Source organism: Osmia lignaria, chromosome 4 (assembly GCF_051020975.1).
Source record: "Osmia lignaria lignaria isolate PbOS001 chromosome 4, iyOsmLign1, whole genome shotgun sequence".
NCBI lineage: Eukaryota > Metazoa > Arthropoda > Insecta > Hymenoptera > Megachilidae > Osmia > Osmia lignaria.
The window spans coordinates 1,127,156-1,151,688 of record NC_135035.1 but is presented as its reverse complement, the minus strand read 5'-3'; the positions used below and the strand labels follow the sequence as shown (position 1 = coordinate 1,151,688).

Sequence of the window (24,533 nt, the reverse complement as noted above, 5' to 3'; positions counted from 1 at the left end):
TATTGTTCTGGTTAGCATACTACCAACACGTGCGAACACAGTTTTCTCGAAAGGCAAATTTCTCAAGCTCAATCTCAGAATCTAGTACTGCAAGTTAACCGCGTGTGAAGTGCCAACGGCCACCGCGAGCTCGCGATTAGCTTTGACGTACGCAAATCCACGTGATTAATATAATTACGTGGTGCCACGTGCTACGCTAACACGTGGTCCTATACAGCGCAAGCACAATCTCGAATCCACCGCGACGCGTGTGCGAATAGCTCGATCAACGATCATTGTACCCTCGTGCAACGCACAATTTTCTGTAAATAGTGTACATACTGAGTGTCTGTAAATACATTGTTTTTTGTGCAAACTCAAGTACATAATTTTCCCGTCTCACTGCCGATCCTACAACCGAACCGGTCTCGTACAATCTCAAACTCGAACGCCGACTTTTGAACATTTTTTTGGTCCTTCGAGCCGGATCGGCAGTGACGGGTTGTGCTCGGCAACAACGTTGTTAGTGAAATCTCGAACTCAGTGACTAGAATGAGTGAGAAAGGTGACAAAGTTCCCAAGGCGACGCCACAGGAAGCCAAGTCGGCCTCAAGACCGACGTCACCCACGCCGGTGACATCAGCAACGCTGACAGTGCCAACGGTACTACCGGCAGAAGCACCTCCACCGACGGTGGAAAAACGCGTAACACGCGCCTCATCTCCTGCCGGCTTGTCAACGGAGCTGTCCATGAAGGCCAAGACGCAAATGAGTAGAGTCGAAGGCCTCCGCAAATTAATGGACAAGATGCCGGAAATGATGGATGAAACTTCTCTCGACGAGATCGACTTCATCGACAAGCAGGTCGATGAAATACACAAGGCGTTCCAAAAGGAGCATTCCTACCTTGAAGTTACCTGGCCTTCGGGTCAGAACTCCCATCCATATGTCAGCGACAATTGCTACGACCTCGAGATGAGCGTGGTCATCGAAATCAGACGACGTCTGTGCAAGTTTCGGGCCGCATTCGCAAGGCTGCACGCAGCGCGTGCAGCATCACCATCACGACAAAGGCCGTCGAAACTCCCTGAGTTGACGCTTCCCACTTTCGCGGGTCGCTATGAAGCGTGGCCTGCGTTTTGCGAGCTTTTCAAATCGATAATCATCGATAATCACCGATTATCTGATGTGGAGAGGCTGCATTACTTGAGGTCAAGCCTCCAAGGGGAGTCGCTACGCGCCATCTCCAATCTGCCGGCGATAGGAGAATCCTTCCCAATTGCTTGGAAGAATTTAAAGCAACGCTTTGAGAACAAGAGGATCATAGTACAATCTCTGCTTGACAAGCTCTGTGCGACACCACCAGTGCAACAGAAGAGCGCAATGGTTCTCCACAACGTGGCGGCCAATTTGCGCGATTTCAACACCTCGTTGCGCGCTCTTGCTTCAACCGACGAGTTGTGGAATTGCACACTCATCCATCACATCTCTCGTAGTCTTGACAAGACTACGCGAGAGGCTTGGGAAACCAGCCTAGGAAACTCTGAAGAATTTCCGAAGCCAGAGCAACTGGAGGCGTTCCTCACGACCAAGGCACGGGCTCTAGAAAGGGTTGAAACGCCAACGGCCAAAAATCAGCCTGCTCAACCTCAGGCAAAGGCGAAACCAACAGGTCAACGACCTGCCTTGACAACGTCACAGGCTAACACCACCACAAGAGCAGCCGCACACGCCTATCCGTGCGACTGTTGTCAGGCCGACCACTTCATTGTGTCATGCACAAAGTTCAGGTCGATGCCTGTACCAGAAAGACGAAGTCTAGTGGACAAACTGTCTCTGTGCAGAAATTGTTGCGGCCGTCACACCACTGCGAATTGCAAGTCTGAACACCGTTGCAAACAGTGTGGACGGCCTCATCACACAATTCTACACCTGGCTGCAACGCAGCCACAGACCACAGCCAAGCCTGCGGCAACACAAGAGAATCCGACAACGTCGTCCTCTTCAACACAAACACAATAAAGTGTAGGTGCAGTCGTCAAGCACTCAAGCACGATTTCAATGGGTCAACGATCCAGTACAACCGCCAACACAAACGATCAACGATCAAGCTCGCTTGCGACGCAAGCCGAGCTAACGCTGTTAGCAACAGCACATGCACAAGTCATCACCTCATCCACGACCTACAACGCAAGGCTGCTCGTCGACTCCGGATCGGAGCTCAGTTTCGTTTCTGAAGATCTCGTCGAACAGCTAGGACTTCAACGCACTCAATCTTCAATCTCCATCACTGGCATTGGTGGCAAGAAATCAACACAAACTCGAGGTATTGTATCACTACATTTACAATCTCTTTACAATACCTCATCGATCTCAATACAAACTCATGTGTTACGCACTCTAACCACAATTTTGCCGTCTTCTGAGGCACCCCACCAAGACTGGCCACATCTCAATCGTCTCAAGTTGGCAGATCCTGAGTTTTACAAACCACGACCCATCGACGTCATCATCGGTGCCGACAATTATGGACGAATTATAAAATCAAATGTAATTAAAGGTTCGCCATCAATGCCAGTCGCCCAGCTCTCAATATTCGGATGGCTCGTTATTGGACCAGCAAGGAGGCGTCAAGCTCGTGCTTATTCATCATTTAATGCATCAATCCCTCAAGACAGCGACGCTGCTCTGAGAGAACTGCTGACGAAATTCTGGATTCAAGAGGAGCTTCCAACGGAAAACACATCTCAACTCACACCGGACGAACAAGAGTGTGAAGATCACTTTCGTGCAACGCACAGCCGTGATTCTACTGGGCGATACGTGGTGCGTATTCCTCTCAAAACAAATACTAAAGTCTTGGGTACCTCTTACAGCACAGCTCGCTCCTGCCTGCGACGCACGCTCAGCAAGCTCACTCGAAATCCTGAGTACCGTGAGCAATATCAGCGATTCATGATGGAGTACGAGGACCTCGGTCACATGAAGAAGGCTTCTTCAATCTCGCCCAACGACTCTTCAATTTACTATCTTCCACATCACGGAGTTTTCAAGCCTGGCAGTGAAACAACAAAGCTGCGGGTCGTCTTCAATGGCTCAAGTCCAACAACAACTGGACTTTCTGTCAACGACATCATGCACACTGGTGCGAATCTCCTGCTCAACATCAACGACGTTTTGCTGTGGATTCGCCATCACAAATGCATATTCGCCACGGACATCACAAAGATGTATCGTCAAGTACGAGTACATGAAGACGATTGGAATCTCCAACGGATACTCTGGATAGATGAGGAATCAAATGAAGTCCCATACACACTGACAACAGTCACCTACGGTACCAAAGCTGCACCATTTCTAGCTGTCAGAGCCCTGTTGCAACCTGCAGAGGACGAAGGTCAACGCTACCCACTGGCAGTACCATCAATCAAATATGCAAGGTATGTCGACGACATATTTGGTGGTGCAGATTCTCTTGATTCGTTAATTGAAATTGCTTCACAATTAACTGACTTGTGCAACGCAGGCGGTTTCCCTCTTGCAAAGTGGCACTCAAACGAAGCCTCTCTGCTTGAAACCATCGTGCCTTGCAATAATTCTCAAGGTACATCAATCTCACTAGACGACTGCAATACCAAAATACTCGGATTGCGATGGAACACTGTCAACGATAGTTTCACATTCACTACTAAATCTCACCACAATCTCAATTTTACAAAACGCCTTGTATTATCTGAAGTAGCACAGATATTTGATCCGCTTGGCCTTTTGTCACCAGTCATTATTCGAGCGAAGGTACTCCTGCAAGAATTATGGCTTCTCAATCTCAAATGGGATGATCCACTGCCATCCCATGTTACTATACGATGGATTGCGATCAGAGAAGATCTCACAAGTCTGGCCAGACTCTCAATACCAAGGTGGTTCAACACCTACAACAATTCTACAGTGGAATTACATGGCTTCTCTGACGCTTCACAACTCGCCATGGCAGCAGTAATTTACATTACTGTTTTTTCGCCGTCCACAGATCACAAGGTGACGTCACTGGTGTGCTCCAAGACAAAGGTCGCACCTCTCAAAAGGCTTACAATTCCCCGACTCGAGCTCACAGCTGCGCTGATACTTGCAAAATTACTGAAATACGTTCAAGCTAATCTCAAACTCAACATTGCTACAATTCACCTGTGGACGGATTCTCAAGTAACACTTACATGGATCAAATCTCACGCATCACGATGGAAAGATTACGTCAGGAATCGTGTAACACAAATTCAAGAACTAACGCAAACTGCAACTTGGGTGCACGTTCCTGGCACATCAAATCCTGCTGATTGCGCTTCAAGAGGATTGACTACAACTCAGCTTGAACAACACGAGCTATGGTGGAGGGGACCACCGTGGCTTTTACAATCTCAAGAATCATGGCCTGTACAACGCAACGCATCTGACGACACTTGCCTGCAGGAGTGTCGCCCAGGAATCTCTCACGTGTTAACGTGCCAAAAAATCGATTATCACTGGGACTTGATTCACAAATATTCATCTTTGCAAAAACTTTTTCATGTTACCTCAGTTTGTTACAGGTTCATCTCCAAACTGAGAAGGACAACTGCTTCAACGAGGCTCTCGAACACACCAGCTGATTTGGAAAGGGCCAAAATCTTCTGGATCAAGGCCACACAATCAGCATACTTCTCACACGAGCTCAAGATGATGGTCAACAACCAAACGTTACCATCGTCCCACGCCTTCAATCGACTCACGGCCTTCATCGACGATCAAGGGGTTATTCGAGTTGGAGGAAGACTCAGCAACGCTCAGTTAACCTATGAAGGTAAACACCCTGCAATCCTTCCACGTCACTCACGTCTGTCCGAATTGATTGTAGATCACTCCCACAAAGCAACGCTTCATGGAGGGACACAACTCACACTCGCTCACATCAGACAGACTTACTGGATCATCGGTGGACGAGCTCCAGTCAAATCTCACATTCTGCGGTGTGTTGTGTGTGCTCGGCAGAGGGGGATCCGTGCCCATCAACTGATGGGCCAACTACCTCTCTCTCGGGTTACACCCTCACACCCATTCTCACACACCGGCGTAGACTACGCCGGTCCCATCGCACTCAAGACGTGGAAGGGGCGAGGTGCGAAAACACAAAAGGGCTGGATCTGTGTTTTCGTTTGCATGACAACGTCTGCTGTTCATCTGGAAATGGTTACCGACTATTCAACGGATGGATTCGTTGCCACGTACCGACGGTTCGCTGCAAGAAGAGGCATTCCACATACAATCTACTCCGACTGCGGAACAAACTTCATCGGAGCAGATTCAGCATTGAAATCAATGTTCGTCGAGGGCACTCAAGACAATCAACGATTGGCCAAGCTGTTCGTCGACGACCATACAACTTGGAGTTTCAATCCACCTGCTGCACCGCACATGGGAGGAAAGTGGGAGGCAGTGGTCAAGTCTGTCAAATACCATCTCAGACGCACGGTGAGTGACACTTTACTCACCTTTGAAGAATACTATACTCTTCTAAATCAGATTGAAGCAACGCTTAATTCACGACCACTGGAGCCTCTCACGGACGACCCTGACGATCTCTCAGTGCTAACACCAGCTCATTTCCTAATCGGAAGAGCAATCTCAACGCTGCCTGAGCCATCTGTTGAACAGGCCAACATCTCACCGAGAGCCAGGTGGCATCTCATACAACAAAAATTACAACAATTCTGGAAGCGCTGGTCAACTCAACATCTCCAACGGATGCAATCAATCTCTAAGTGGCATCACCCTTCCAACAACATCCACGTTGGATCTCTGGTGCTGCTTACAGACGAGCGCTTCCCACCATGCAAGTGGCCTCTTGCTCGAGTGCTCGCAGTTCACCCTGGACCAGATGGACTGACGAGGGTCGTCACGATCAAGACGGCCACCTCAACTCTAACTCGGCCAATTGCAAAGTTGGCTCTACTACCAGTAGAGGATCAGGATTCATCACCATCTTCTACGAGCTGCTGATGGCGGGCGGAATGTTCGAAAATGTAATTTCTACCGCCTGCACGCGGACCGCGGCAGCACTTAGCAGCGCGACCGGCAGCCACCTTGGATGCCGGTCACGCCGACCAATCAGGGAGCGTTACGTCAGCAAAAAGAAGCCAACGGTTCTTGCTGCGACGAAGCCGGTTGATCGGCCATTATTGTTCTGGTTAGCATACTACCAACACGTGCGAACACAGTTTTCTCGAAAGGCAAATTTCTCAAGCTCAATCTCAGAATCTAGTACTGCAAGTTAACCGCGTGTGAAGTGCCAACGGCCACCGCGAGCTCGCGATTAGCTTTGACGTACGCAAATCCACGTGATTAATATAATTACGTGGTGCCACGTGCTACGCTAACACGTGGTCCTATACAGCGCAAGCACAATCTCGAATCCACCGCGACGCGTGTGCGAATAGCTCGATCAACGATCATTGTACCCTCGTGCAACGCACAATTTTCTGTAAATAGTGTACATACTGAGTGTCTGTAAATACATTGTTTTTTGTGCAAACTCAAGTACATAATTTTCCCGTCTCACTGCCGATCCTACAACCGAACCGGTCTCGTACAATCTCAAACTCGAACGCCGACTTTTGAACAACATTACATTATACCTAATGTAGATATAGTAATAACAATTATACTATTATATGTACATTGACCTGTGGGAAGGGATAAGTATATTACATTATATCCAATGTAGATATAGTACGAATGATGTCGTTGTTAAATGTACATTGATCTGTGGGAAGGAATCAGTATATTACATTATGTGTAATGTGGATATAGTACTAAGGATATTGTTATTAAATGTAGGTACATTGATCTGTGGGACGTAATCACTATATTACATTATACCTAATGTGGATATAGTATGAACGATGTTGTTATTAAATGTACATTGACCGGTGGGCAGGGATCAGTATATTACATTATATCTAATGTAGATATAGTAATAATGATATTGTTACTAAATGTAGGCACCTTGGTCTGTGGGAAGGGATCAGTATATTACATTATACCTAGTGTTGATATAGTATGAAGGATGTTGTTACTAAATCTACACTGATCTGAGAGAAGGAATCAGTATACTACATTATATGTAATGTGGACGTAGTACTAATGGTATTGTTATTAAATGTAGGTACATTGATCTGTGGGAAGGGATCAGTATATTACATTATATCTAATGTAGAAATAGTAATAACGATTTTGCTATTATATGTACATTGACGTATGGGAAGGGATCAGTATATTACATTATATCCAATGTAGATATAGTATGAATGATGTTGTTATAAAATGTACTTGATCTGTGGGGAGGGATCAGTACATTACATTATATCCAATGTAGTTATAGTATGAATGATGTTGTTATTAAATGTACATTGATCTGTGGGAAGGAATCCGTATATTGCATTATATCTAAAGTAGATGTAGTAATAATGATATTGTTATTAAATGTAGGTACCTTGATCTGTGGGAAGGGGTGAGTATATTACATTATATCCAATTTAGCTATAGCATGAATGATCTTATTAAATGTACAATGATCTGTAGGATGTAGTAAATACATTACATTATACCTAATGTAGATATAGTAATAACGATTTTGCTATTGTATGTACATTGACCTGTGGGAAGGGATCAGTATATTACATTATATCCAATGAAGATATAGTATGAATGATGTTGTTATTAAATGTAGGCACCTTGATCTGTGGGAAGGGACCAGTATAATACATTATATCCAATGTAGATATAGTATGAATGATGTTGTTATTAAATGTACCTTGATCTGTGGGATGTAATCACTATATTACATTATACCTAGTGTTGATATAGTATGAATGATGTTATTAAATCTACGTTGATCTGTGGGAAGGAATCGGTATATTACATTATATATGATGTGGATATAGTACTAATGATATTGTTATTAAGTATAGGTACATTGAACTGTGGGCAGGGATCAGTATATAACATTATATCTAATGTAGATATAGTAATAATGATATCGCTATTAAATATACATTGATCTGTGGGCAGGGATTAGTATATAACATTATATCTCATGTAGATATAGTATTAATGATAATGTTATTAAATGTAGCTACCTTGATCTGTGGGAAGGGGTGAGTATATTACATTATATCCAATTTAGCTATAGCATGAATGATGTTATTAAATGTACAATGATCTGTAGGATGTAGTAAATACATTACATTATACCTAATGTAGATATAGTAATAACGATTTTGCTATTGTATGTACATTGACCTGTGGGAAGGGATCAGTACATTACATTATATCCAATGCAGATATAGTATGAATGATGTTGTTATTAAATGTACATTGATCTGTGGGAAGGAATCCGTATATTGCATTATATCTAGTGTAGATATAGTAATAATGATGTTGTTATTAAATGTAGATACCTTGATCTGTGGGAAGGGATCAGTATATTACATTATATCCAATGTAGTTATAGTATGAATGATGTTGTTTTTAAGTGTACATTGATCTGTGGGATGTAATCACTATGTTACATTATACCTAGTGTAGATATAGTATGAATAATGTTGTTATTAAATGTACATTGATCTGTGGGAAGGAATCAGTATATTACATTATATGTGATGTGGATATAGTACTAATGATATTGTTATTAAATATAGGTACATTGAACTATGGGCAGGGATCAGTATATTACATTATATCCATTGTAGATATAGTATGAATGATGTTGTTGTTAAATGTACATTGATCTGTGGGAAGGAATCAGTATATTACATTATGTGTAATGTGGGTATAGTACTAAGGATATTGTTATTAAATGTAGGTACATTGATCTGTGGGACGTAATCACTATATTACATTATACCTAATGTGGATATAGTATGAACGATGTTGTTATTAAATGTACATTGACCGGTGGGCAGGGATCAGTATATTACATTATATCCAATTTAGCTATAGCATGAATGATGTTGTTGTTAATGTACATTGATCTGTGGGAAGGAATCAGTATATTACATTATATATGATGTGGATATAGTACTAATGATATTATTATTAAATATAGGTACATTGAACTGTGGGCAGGGATCAGTATATTACTTTATATCTAATGTAGATGTAGTAATAATGATATTGTTATTAAATGTAGGTACCTTGATCTGTGGGAAGGGGTGAGTATATTACATTATAGCCAATTTAGCTATAGCATGAATGATGTTATTAAATGTACAATGATCTGTAGGATGTAGTAAATACATTACATTATACCTAATGTAGATATAGTAATAACAATTATACTATTATATGTACATTGACCTGTGGGAAGGGATCAGTGTATTACATTATATCCAATGTAGATATAGTATGAATGATGTTGTTGTTATATGTACATTGATCTGGGGGATGTAATCACTATATTACATTATACCTCGTGTAGATATAGTATGAATGATGGGGTTATTAAATGTACATTGTTCTGTGGGAAGGAATCAGTATATTACATTATGTGTGATGTGGATATAGTACTAAGGATATTGTTATTAAATGTAGGTACATTGATCTGTGGGAAGGGATCAGTATATTACATTATATGTGATGTGGATATAGTACTAATGATATTGTTATTAAATATAGGTACATTGACCTGTGGGAAGGGATCAGTGTATTACATTATATCCAATGTAGATATAGTACGAATGATGTCGTCGTTAAATGTACATTGATCTGTGGGAAGGAATCAGTATATTACATTATGTGTAATGTGGATATAGTACTAAGGATATTGTTATTAAATGTAGGTACATTGATCTGTGGGACGTAATCACTATATTACATTATACCTAATGTGGATATAGTATGAACGATGTTGTTATTAAATGTACATTGACCGGTGGGCAGGGATCAGTATATTACATTATATCTAATGTAGATATAGTAATAATGATATTGTTACTAAATGTAGGCACCTTGGTCTGTGGGAAGGGATCAGTATATTACATTATACCTAGTGTTGATATAGTATGAAGGATGTTGTTATTAAATCTACACTGATCTGAGAGAAGGAATCAGTATACTACATTATATGTAATGTGGACGTAGTACTAATGGTATTGTTATTAAATGTAGGTACATTGATCTGTGGGAAGGGATCAGTATATTACATTATATCTAATGTAGAAATAGTAATAATGATATCGATATTAAATGTACATTGATCTGAGGGAAGGAATCAGTATATTACATTATATCTAGTGTAGTTATAGTAATAATGATATTGTTATTATATGTACATTGATCTGTGGGAAGGGAACAGTATATTACATTATATCCAATGTAGACATAGTATGAATGATGCGGTTGTTAAATGTACATTGATCTGTGGGAAGGAATCAGTATATTACATTATATATGATGTGGATATAGTACTAATGATATTGTTATTAAATATAGTTACATTGAACTGTGGGCAGGGATCAGTATATTACATTATATCTAATGTAGACATAGTACTAATGATATTGTTATTAAATGTGGGTACATTGATCTGTGGGCAGGGATCAGTATATTACATTATATCCAATTTAGCTATAGCATGAATGATGTTGTTGTTAATGTACATTGATCTGTGGGAAGGAATCAGTATATTACATTATATATGATGTGGATATAGTACTAATGATATTATTATTAAATATAGGTAAATTGAACTGTGGGCAGGGATAAGTATATTACTTTATATCTAATGTAGATGTAGTAATAATGATATTGTTATTAAATGTAGGTACCTTGATCTGTGGGAAGGGGTGAGTATATTACATTATATCCAATTTAGCTATAGCATGAATGATGTTATTAAATGTACAATGATCTGTAGGATGTAGTAAATACATTACATTATACCTAATGTAGATATAGTAATAACGATTTTGCTATTGTATGTACATTGACCTGTGGGAAGGGATCAGTATATTACATTATATCCAATGCAGATATAGTATGAATGATGTTGTTATTAAATGTACATTGATCTGTGGGAAGGAATCCGTATATTGCATCATATCTAGTGTAAATATAGTAATAATGATATTGTTATTAAATGTAGATACCTTAATCTGTGGGAAGGGATCAGTATATTACATTATATCCAATGTAGTTATAGTATGAATGATGTTGTTATTAAGTGTACATTGATCTGCGGGATGTAATCACTATGTTACATTATCCCTGGTGTAGATATAGTATGAATAATGTTGTTATTAAATGTACATTGATCTGTGGGAAGGAATCAGTATATTACATTATGTGTAATGTGGATACAGTACTAAGGATATTGTTATTAAATGTAGGTACATTGATCTGTGGGCAGGGATCAGTATATTACATTATACCTAATGTAGATATAGTAATAACGATTTTGCTATTATATGTACATTGACGTATGGGAAGGGATCAGTATATTACATTATATCCAATGTAGATATAGTATGAATGATGTTGTTATAAAATGTACGTTGATCTGTGGGGAGGGATCAGTATATTACATTATATCCAATGTAGTTATAGTATGAATGATGTTGTTATTAAATGTACATTGATCTGTGGGAAGGAATCCGTATATTGCATTATATCTAATGTAGATGTAGTAATAATGATATTGTTATTAAATGTAGGTACCTTGATCTGTGGGAAGGGGTGAGTATATTACATTATATCCAATTTAGCTATAGCATGAATGATCTTATTAAATGTACAATGATCTGTAGGATGTAGTAAATACATTACATTATACCTAATGTAGATATAGTAATAACGATTTTGCTATTGTATGTACATTGACCTGTGGGAAGGGATCAGTATATTACATTATATCCAATGCAGATATAGTATGAATGATGTTGTTATTAAATGTACATTGATCTGTGGGAAGGAATCCGTATATTGCATTATATCTAGTGTAGATATAGTAATAATGATGTTGTTATTAAATGTAGATACCTTGATCTGTGGGAAGGGATCAGTATATTACATTATATCCAATGTAGTTATAGTATGAATGATGTTGTTTTTAAGTGTACATTGATCTGTGGGATGTAATCACTATGTTACATTATACCTAGTGTAGATATAGTATGAATAATGTTGTTATTAAATGTACATTGATCTGTGGGAAGGAATCAGTATATTACATTATATGTGATGTGGATATAGTACTAATGATATTGTTATTAAATATAGGTACATTGAACTATGGGCAGGGATCAGTATATTACATTATATCCATTGTAGATATAGTATGAATGATGTTGTTGTTAAATGTACATTGATCTGTGGGAAGGAATCAGTATATTACATTATGTGTAATGTGGGTATAGTACTAAGGATATTGTTATTAAATGTAGGTACATTGATCTGTGGGACGTAATCACTATATTACATTATACCTAATGTGGATATAGTATGAACGATGTTGTTATTAAATGTACATTGACCGGTGGGCAGGGATCAGTATATTACATTATATCCAATTTAGCTATAGCATGAATGATGTTGTTGTTAATGTACATTGATCTGTGGGAAGGAATCAGTATATTACATTATATATGATGTGGATATAGTACTAATGATATTATTATTAAATATAGGTACATTGAACTGTGGGCAGGGATCAGTATATTACTTTATATCTAATGTAGATGTAGTAATAATGATATTGTTATTAAATGTAGGTACCTTGATCTGTGGGAAGGGGTGAGTATATTACATTATAGCCAATTTAGCTATAGCATGAATGATGTTATTAAATGTACAATGATCTGTAGGATGTAGTAAATACATTACATTATACCTAATGTAGATATAGTAATAACAATTATACTATTATATGTACATTGACCTGTGGGAAGGGATCAGTATATTACATTATATCCAATGTAGATATAGTATGAATGATGTTGTTGTTATATGTACATTGATCTGGGGGATGTAATCACTATATTACATTATACCTCGTGTAGATATAGTATGAATGATGGGGTCATTAAATGTACATTGTTCTGTGGGAAGGAATCAGTATATTACATTATGTGTGATGTGGATATAGTACTAAGGATATTGTTATCAAATTTAGGTACATTGATCTGTGGGAAGGGATCAGTATATTACATTATATCCAATGTAGATATAGTACGAATGATGTCGTTGTTAAATGTACATTGATCTGTGGGAAGGAATCAGTATATTACATTATGTGTAATGTGGATATAGTACTAAGGATATTGTTATTAAATGTAGGTACATTGATCTGTGGGACGTAATCACTATATTACATTATACCTAATGTGGATATAGTATGAACGATGTTGTTATTAAATGTACATTGACCGGTGGGCAGGGATCAGTATATAACATTATATCTAATGTAGTTATAGTAATAATGATATTGTTACTAAATGTAGGCACCTTGGTCTGTGGGAAGGGATCATTATATTACATTATATCCAATGTAGATATAGTATGAACGATGTTGTTATAAAATGTACCTTGATCTGTGGGATGTAATCACTATATTACATTATACCTAGTGTTGATATAGTATGAATGATATTGTTACTAAATGTAGGCACCTTGGTCTGTGGGAAGGGATCAGTATATTACATTATATCCACCGTAGATATAGTATGAACGATGTTGTTATAAAATGTACCTTGATCTGTGGGATGTAATCACTATATTACATTATACCTAGTGTTGATATTGTATGAATGATGTTGTTATTAAATCTACGTTGATCTGTGGGAAGGAATCAGTATATTACATTATATATGATGTGGATATAGTACTAATGATATTGTTATTAAGTATAGGAACATTGAACTGTGGGCAGGGATCAGTATATAACATTATATCTAATGTAGATATAGTAATAATGATATCGCTATTAAATATACATTGATCTGTGGGCAGGGATTAGTATATATCATTATGTCTCATGTAGATATAGTATTAATGATAATGTTATTAAATGTAGGTACATTGATCTGTGGGACGTAATCACTATATTACATTATACCTAATGTGGATATAGTATGAACGATGTTGTTATTAAATGTACATTGACCGGTGGGCAGGGATCAGGATATTACATTATATCTAATGTAGATATAGTAATAATGATATTGTTACTAAATGTAGGCACCTTGGTCTGTGGGAAGGGATCAGTATATTACATTATACCTAGTGTTGATATAGTATGAAGGATGTTGTTATTAAATCTACACTGATCTGAGAGAAGGAATCAGTATACTACATTATATGTAATGTGGACGTAGTACTAATGGTATTGTTATTAAATGTAGGTACATTGATCTGTGGGAAGGGATCAGTATATTACATTATATCTAATGTAGAAATAGTAATAATGATATCGATATTAAATGTACATTGATCTGAGGGAAGGAATCAGTATATTACATTATATCTAGTGTAGTTATAGTAATAATGATATTGTTATTATATGTACATTGATCTGTGGGAAGGGAACAGTATATTACATTATATCCAATGTAGACATAGTATGAATGATGCGGTTGTTAAATGTACATTGATCTGTGGGAAGGAATCAGTATATTACATTATATATGATGTGGATATAGTACTAATGATATTGTTATTAAATATAGTTACATTGAACTGTGGGCAGGGATCAGTATATTACATTATATCTAATGTAGATATAGTACTAATGATATTGTTATTAAATGTAGGTACATTGATCTGTGGGCAGGGATCAGTATATTACATTATATCCAATTTAGCTATAGCATGAATGATGTTGTTGTTAATGTACATTGATCTGTGGGAAGGAATCAGTATATTACATTATATATGATGTGGATATAGTACTAATGATATTATTATTAAATATAGGTACATTGAACTGTGGGCAGGGATAAGTATATTACTTTATATCTAATGTAGATGTAGTAATAATGATATTGTTATTAAATGTAGGTACCTTGATCTGTGGGAAGGGGTGAGTATATTACATTATATCCAATTTAGCTATAGCATGAATGATGTTATTAAATGTACAATGATCTGTAGGATGTAGTAAATACATTACATTATACCTAATGTAGATATAGTAATAACGATTTTGCTATTGTATGTACATTGACCTGTGGGAAGGGATCAGTATATTACATTATATCCAATGCAGATATAGTATGAATGATGTTGTTATTAAATGTACATTGATCTGTGGGAAGGAATCCGTATATTGCATCATATCTAGTGTAAATATAGTAATAATGATATTGTTATTAAATGTAGATACCTTAATCTGTGGGAAGGGATCAGTATATTACATTATATCCAATGTAGTTATAGTATGAATGATGTTGTTATTAAGTGTACATTGATCTGCGGGATGTAATCACTATGTTACATTATCCCTGGTGTAGATATAGTATGAATAATGTTGTTATTAAATGTACATTGATCTGTGGGAAGGAATCAGTATATTACATTATGTGTAATGTGGATACAGTACTAAGGATATTGTTATTAAATGTAGGTACATTGATCTGTGGGAAGGGATCAGTATATTACATTATATCCATTGTAGATATAGTATGAATGATGTTGTTGTTCAATGTACATTGATCTGTGGGAAGGAATCAGTATATTACATTATGTGTAATGTGGATATAGTACTACGGATATTGTTATTAAATGTAGGTACATTGATCTGTGGGACGTAATCACTATGTTACATTATACCTAATGTGGATATAGTATGAACGATGTTGTTATTAAATGTACATTGACCGGTGGGCAGGGATCAGTATATTACATTATATCCAATTTAGCTATAGCATGAATGATGTTGTTGTTAATGTACATTGATCTGTGGGAAGGAATCAGTATATTACATTATATATGATGTGGATATAGTACTAATGATATTATTATTAAATATAGGTACATTGAACTGTGGGCAGGGATCAGTATATTACTTTATATCTAATGTAGATGTAGTAATAATGATATTGTTACTAAATGTAGGCACCTTGGTCTGTGGGAAGGGATCAGTATATTACATTATACCTAGTGTTGATATAGTATGAAGGATGTTGTTATTAAATCTACACTGATCTGAGAGAAGGAATCAGTATACTACATTATATGTAATGTGGACGTAGTACTAATGGTATTGTTATTAAATGTAGGTACATTGATCTGTGGGAAGGGATCAGTATATTACATTATATCTAATGTAGAAATAGTAATAATGATATCGATATTAAATGTACATTGATCTGAGGGAAGGAATCAGTATATTACATTATATCTAGTGTAGTTATAGTAATAATGATATTGTTATTATATGTACATTGATCTGTGGGAAGGAATCAGTATATTACATTATATATGGTGTGGATATAGTACTAATGATATTGTTATTAAATATAGTTACATTGAACTGTGGGCAGGGATCAGTATATTACATTATATCCAATTTAGCTATAGCATGAATGATGTTGTTGTTAATGTACATTGATCTGTGGGAAGAAATCAGTATATTACATTATATATGATGTGGATATAGTACTAATGATATTATTATTAAATATAGGTACATTGAACTGTGGGCAGGGATCAGTATATTACTTTATATCTAATGTAGATGTAGTAATAATGATATTGTTATTAAATGTAGGTACCTTGATCTGTGGGAAGGGGTGAGTATATTACATTATATCCAATTTAGCTATAGCATGAATGATGTTATTAAATGTACAATGATCTGTAGGATGTAGTAAATACATTACATTATACCTAATGTAGATATAGTAATAACGATTTTGCTATTGTATGTACATTGACCTGTGGGAAGGGATCAGTATATTACATTATATCCAATGCAGATATAGTATGAATGATGTTGTTATTAAATGTACATTGATCTGTGGGAAGGAATCCGTATATTGCATCATATCTAGTGTAGATATAGTAATAATGATATTGTTATTAAATGTAGATACCTTAATCTGTGGGAAGGGATCAGTATATTACATCATATCCAATGTAGTTATAGTATGAATGATGTTGTTATTAAGTGTACATTGATCTGCGGGATGTAATCACTATGTTACATTATCCCTAGTGTAGATATAGTATGAATAATGTTGTTATTAAATGTACATTGATCTGTGGGAAGGAATCAGTATATTACATTATGTGTAATGTGGATACAGTACTAAGGATATTGTTATTAAATGTAGGTACATTGATCTGTGGGAAGGGATCAGTATATTACATTATATCCATTGTAGATATAGTATGAATGATGTTGTTGTTCAATGTACATTGATCTGTGGGAAGGAATCAGTATATTACATTATGTGTAATGTGGATATAGTACTACGGATATTGTTATTAAATGTAGGTACATTGATCTGTGGGACGTAATCACTATGTTACATTATACCTAATGTGGATATAGTATGAACGATGTTGTTATTAAATGTACATTGACCGGTGGGCAGGGATCAGTATATTACATTATATCCAATGCAGATATAGTATGAATGATGCTGTTATTAAATGTACATTGATCTGTGGGAAGGAATCCGTATATTGCATTATATCTAGTGTAGATATAGTAATAATGATGTTGTTATTAAATGTAGATACCTTGATCTGTGGGAAGGGATCAGTATATTACATTATATCCAATGTAGTTATAGTATGAATGGTGTTGTTGTTAAATGTACATTGATCTGTGGGAAGGAATCAGTATGTTACATTATGTGTAATGTGGGTATAGTACTAAGGATATTGTTATTAAATGTAGGTACATTGATCTGTGGGACGTAATCACTATATTACATTATACCTAATGTGGATATAGTATGAACGATGTTGTTATTAAATGTACATTGACCGGTGGGCAGGGATCAGTATATTACATTATATCCAATTTAGCTATAGCATGAATGATGTTGTTGTTAATGTACATTGATCTGTGGGAAGGAATCAGTATATTACATTATATATGATGTGGATATAGTACTAATGATATTGTTATTAAGTATAGGTACATTGAACTGTGGGCAGGGATCAGTATATTAGTTTATATCTAATGTAGATGTAGTAATAATGACATTGTTATTAAATGTAGGTACCTTGATCTGTGAGAATGGATCAGTATATTACATTATATCCAATTTAGCTATACCATGAATGATGTTTTTATTAAATGTAAAATGAGCTCTGGGATGTAGTCACTACATTACATTATACCTAATGTAGATATAGAAATAACGATTTTGCTATTATATGTACATTAGTCTGCGGGAAGGGATCAGTATAATACATTATATCCAATGTAGATATAGTATGAATGATGTTGTTATTAAATGTACCTTGATCTGTGGGATGTAATCACTATATTACATTATACCTAGTGTTGATATAGTATGAATGATGTTGTTATTAAATCTACGTTGATCTGTGGGAAGGAATCAGTATATTACATTATATATGATGTGGATGTAGTACTAATGATATTATTATTAAATATAGGTACATTGAACTGTGGGCAGGGATTAGTATATTACTTTATATCTAATGTAGATGTAGTAATAATGATATTGTTATTAAATGTGGGTACCTTGATCTGTGGGAAGGGGTGAGTATATTACATTATATCCAATTTAGCTATAGCATGAATGATGTTATTAAATGTACAATGATCTGTTGGATGTAGTAAATACATTACATTATACCTAATGTAGATATAGTAATAACGATTTTGCTATTGTATGTACATTGACCTGTGGGAAGGGATCAGTATATTACATTATATCCAATGCAGATGTAGTATGAATGATGTTGTTATTAAATCTACATTGATCTGTGGGAAGGAATCCGTATATTGCATTATATCTAGTGTAGGTATAGTAATAATGATATTGTTGTTAAATGTACATACCTTGATCTGTGGAAAGGGATCAGTATATTACATTATATCTAATGTAGTTATAGAAATAATGATATTGTTATTATATGAACATTGATCTGTTTGAAGGGATAAGTATATTACATTATATCCAATGTAGATATAGTATGAATGATGTTGTTGTTAAATGTACATTGATCTGTGGGAAGGGGTCAGTATATTACATTATATCCAATGTAGACATAGTATGAATGATGCTGTTGTTAAATGTACATTGATCTGTGGGGAGGAATCAGTATATTACATTATATATGATGTGGATATAGTACTAATGATATTGTTATTAAATATAGTTACATTGATCTGTGGGAAGGAATCCGTATATTGCATTATATCTAGTGTAGATATAGTAATAATGATATTGTTATTAAATGTAGATACCTTGATCTGTGGGAAGGGATCAGTATATTACATTATATCCAATGTAGTTATAGTATGAATGATGTTGTTATTGAATGTACATTGATCTGTGGGATGTAATCACTATGTTACATTATACCTAGTGTAGATATAGCATGAATAATGTTGTTATTAAATGTACATTGATCTGTGAGAAGGAATCAGTATATTACATTATATGTGATGTGGATATAGTACTAATGATATTGTTATTAAATATAGGTACATTGAACTATGGGCAGGGATCAGTATATTACATTATATCCAACGTAGATATAGTATGAATGATGGTGTTATTAAATGTACATTGTTCTGTGGGAAGGAATCAGTATATTACATTATGTGTAATGTGGATATAGTACTAAGGATATTGTTATTAAATGTAGGTACATTGATCTGTGGGAAGGGATCAGTATATTACATTATATCCATTGTAGATATAGTATGAATGATGTTGTTGTTAAATGTACATTGATCTGTTGGAAGGAATCAGTATATTACATTATGTGTAATGTGGATATAGTACTAAGGATATTGTTATTAAATGTAGTTACATTGATCTGTGGGACGTAATCACTATATTACATTATACCTAATGTGGATATAGTATGAACGATGTTGTTATTAAATGTACATTGACCGGTGGGCAGGGATCAGTATATTACATTATATCTAATGTAGATATAGTAATAATGATATTGTTACTAAATGTAGGCACCTTGGTCTGTGGGAAGGGATCAGTATATTACATTATACCTAGTGTTGATATAGTATCAAGGATGTTGTTATCCAATCTACACTGATCTGTGAGAAGGAATCAGTATACTACATTATATGTAATGTGGACGTAGTACTAATGATATTGTTATTAAATGTAGGTACATTGATCTGTGGGCAGGGATCAGTATATTACATTATATCTACTGTAGATGTAGTAATAATGATATTGTTATTAAATGTAGGTACCTTGATCTGTGCGAAGGGATCAGTATATTGCGTTACAACCGATGTAGATATAGTAACTAATAATGATATTGCGATTATATGTACATTGATCCTTGGGAAGGAATCAGTACATTTCGTTATAACCGACGTTGATATAGTAATAATGATTTGTTTTTAAATGTATATTACATATCTGATGTTGATATAGTAATAACGATATTGCTATTATATGTACATTGATCTGTGGGAAGGAATCAGTATATTACATTATATATGATGTGGATATAGTACTAATGATATTGTTATTGAATATAGTTACATTGAACTGTGGGCAGGGATCAGTATATTACATTATATCTAATGTGGATATGGTACTAATGATATTGTTATTAAATGTAGGTACATTGATCTGTGAGCAGGGATCAGTATATTACATTATATCCAATTTAGCTATAGCATGAATGATGTTGTTGTTAATGTACATTGATCTGTGGGAAGGAATCAGTATATTACATTATATATGTTGTGGATATAGTACTAATGATATTATTATTAAATATAGGTACATTGAACTGTGGGCAGGGATCAGTATATTACTTTATATCTAATGTAGATGTAGTAATAATGATATTGTTATTAAATGTAGGTACCTTGATCTGTGGGAAGGGGTGAGTATATTACATTATATCCAATTTAGCTATAGCATGAATGATGTTATTAAATGTACAATGATCTGCAGGATGTAGTTAATACATTACATTATACCTAATGTAGATATAGTAATAACGATTATGCTATTATATGTACATTGACCTGTGGGAAGGGATCAGTATATTACATTATATCCAATGTAGATATAGTATGAATGATGTTGTTGTTATATGTACATTGATCTGTGGGATGTAATCACTATATTACATTATACCTCGTGTAGATATGGTATGAATGATGGTGTTATTAAATGTACATCGTTCTGTGGGAAGGAATCAGTATATTACATTATGTGTAATGTGGATATAGTACTAAGGATATTGTTATTAAATGTAGGTACATTGATCTGTGGGGAGGGATCAGTATATTACATTATATCCATTGTAGATATAGTATGAATGATGTTGTTGTTAAATGTACATTGATCTGTGGGAAGGAATCAGTATATTACATTATGTGTAATGTGGATATAGTACTAAGGATATTGTTATTAAATGTAGTACACATTGATCTGTGGGACGTAATCACTATATTACATTATACCTAATGTGGATATAGTATGAACGATGTTGTTATTAAATGTACAATGACCGGTGGGCAGGGATCAGTATATTACATTATATCTAATGTAGATATAGTAATAATGATATTGTTACTAAATGTAGGCACCTTGGTCTGTGGGAAGGGATCAGTATATTACATTTTATCTAATGTAGATATAGTAATAATGATATCGATATTAAATGTACGTTGATCTGTGGGAAGGAATCAGTATATTACATTATGTGTAATGTGGATATAGTACTAAGGATATTGTTATTAAATATAGGTACATTGATCTGTGAGCAGGGATCAGTATATTACATTATACCTAATGTAGATATAGTAATAACGATTTTACTATTATATGTACATTGACGTATGGGAAGGGATCAGTATATTACATTATATCCAATGTAGATATAGTATGAATGATGTTGTTATAAAATGTACATTGATCTGTGGGGAGGAATCACTATATTACATTATACCTAGTGTTGATATTGTATGAATGATGTTGTTATTAAATCTACGTTGATCTGTGGGAAGGAATCAGTATATTACATTATATATGATGTGGATATAGTACTAATGATATTGTTATTAAATGTAGGCACCTTGGTCTGTGGGAAGGGATCAGTATATTACATTATACCTAGTGTTGATATAGTATGAAGGATGTTGTTATTAAATCTACACTGATCTGTGAGAAGGAATCAGTATACTACATTATATGTAATGTGGACGTAGTACTAATGATATTGTTATTAAATGTAGGTACATTGATCTGTGGGCAGGGATCAGTATATGACATTATACCTAATGTAGATATAGTAATAATGATATTGTTATTAAATGTACATTACATATCTAATGTAGATATGGTACTAATGATATGGTTATTAAATGTACATTGATCTGTGGGAATCCATCGGTATATTACATTATATCGAATGTAGGTATGGTACTAATGATATGGTTATTATATATACATATCTGTGGGAATGAATCTGCATATTACGTTATATCGAATGTAGATATAGTGCTAATGATATTGTTATTAAAGGTGCATTGGTCTGTGGGAATGGATCACTATATTACGTTATATCGAATGCAGATGTAGTGCTAATGATATTGTTATTAAAGGCACATTGATCTGTGGGAATGAATCACTATATTACAATATATCGAATGTAGATATAGTACTAATGATATGGTTATTAAAGGTATATTGATCTGTGGGAATGAATCAGTATATTACATTATGTGTAATGTGGATATAGTACTAAGGATATTGTTATTAAATGTAGGTACATTGATCTGTGGGACGTAATCACTATATTACATTATACCTCGTGTAGATATAGTATGAATGATGGTGTTATTAAATGTACATTGTTCTGTGGGAAGGAATCAGTATATTACATTATGTGTAATGTGGATATAGTACTAAGGATATTGTTATTAAATGTAGGTACATTGATCTGTGGGAAGGGATCAGTATATTACATTATACCTAGTGTTGATATAGTATGAAGGATGTTGTTATTAAATCTACACTGATCTGTGGGACGGAATCAGTATACTACATTATATGTAATGTGGACGTAGTACTAATGATATTGTTATTAAATGTAGGTACATTGATCTGTTGGCAGGGATCAGTATATGACATTATACCTTATGTAGATATAGTAATAATGATATTGTTATTAAATGTACATTACATATCTAATGTAGATATGGTACTAATGATATGGTTATTAAATGTACATTGATCTGTGGGAATCCATCGGTATATTACATTATATCGAATGTAGGTATGGTACTAATGATATGGTTATTATATATACATATCTGTGGGAATGAATCTGCATATTACGTTATATCGAATGTAGATATAGTGCTAATGATATTGTTATTAAAGGTGCATTGGTCTGTGGGAATGGATCACTATATTACATTATATCGAATGTAGATGTAGTGCTAATGATATTGTTATTAAAGGCACATTGATCTGTGGGAATGAATCACTATATTACAATATATCGAATGTAGATATAGTACTAATGATATGGTTATTAAAGGTATATTGATCTGTGGGAATGAATCAGTATATTACATTATATCTAATGTAGATATGGTAATAACGATATTGTTATTAATTGTACATTACGTATGTAACGTAGATATACTACTAATGATATTGTTATTAAATGTACATTGATCAGTGGGAATGAATCTGTATATGAAATTATATCGAATGTAGATATAGTGCTAATGATATTGTTATGAAAGGTGCATTGATCTGTGGCAATCCATCAGTATATTACATTATATCGAATGTAGGTATGGTACTTATGATATGGTTATTATGTGTACATATCTGTGGGAATGAATCAGTATATTACGTTATATCGAATGTAGATATAGTGCTAATGATATTGTTATTAATGGTGCATTGGTCTGTGGGAATGAATCAGTATATTACATTATATCGAATGTAGATATAGTGCTAATGATATTGTTATTAAAGGCACATTGATCTGCGGGAATGAATCAGTATATTGCATTATATCTAATGTAGATATAGTACTAATGATATGGTTATTAAAGGTATATTGATCTGTGGGAATGAATCTGTATATGACATTATACCTAATGTAGATATAGTAATAATGATATTGTTATTAAATGTACATTACATATCTAATGTAGATATGGTACTAATGATATGGTTATTAAATGTACATTGATCTGTGGGAATGAATCAGTATATTACATTATATCGAATGTAGATATAGTGCTAATGATATTGTTATTAAACATACATTGATCTGTGGGAATGAATCAGTATATT

The 24,533-nt window shown here is 34.9% G+C and overlaps 1 protein-coding gene across 1 annotated transcript; it reads left to right on the top strand.

The window, feature by feature from the left end:
* Positions 1–2,040: 2,040 nt before the first annotated feature.
* LOC143305272 (uncharacterized) lies at positions 2,041–6,012 on the top strand. The gene has a single exon (XM_076688141.1). It carries the CDS (start codon positions 2,041–2,043, stop codon positions 6,010–6,012), a length of 3,972 nt encoding a protein of 1,323 aa, XP_076544256.1.
* Positions 6,013–24,533: the final 18,521 nt, after the last annotated feature.

What these genes read in the sequence shown, in the direction of transcription:
- LOC143305272 (XM_076688141.1), top strand. Translation starts at nt 2,041, where the DNA reads ATGGGTCAACGATCCAGTACAACCGCCAACACAAACGATCAACGATCA.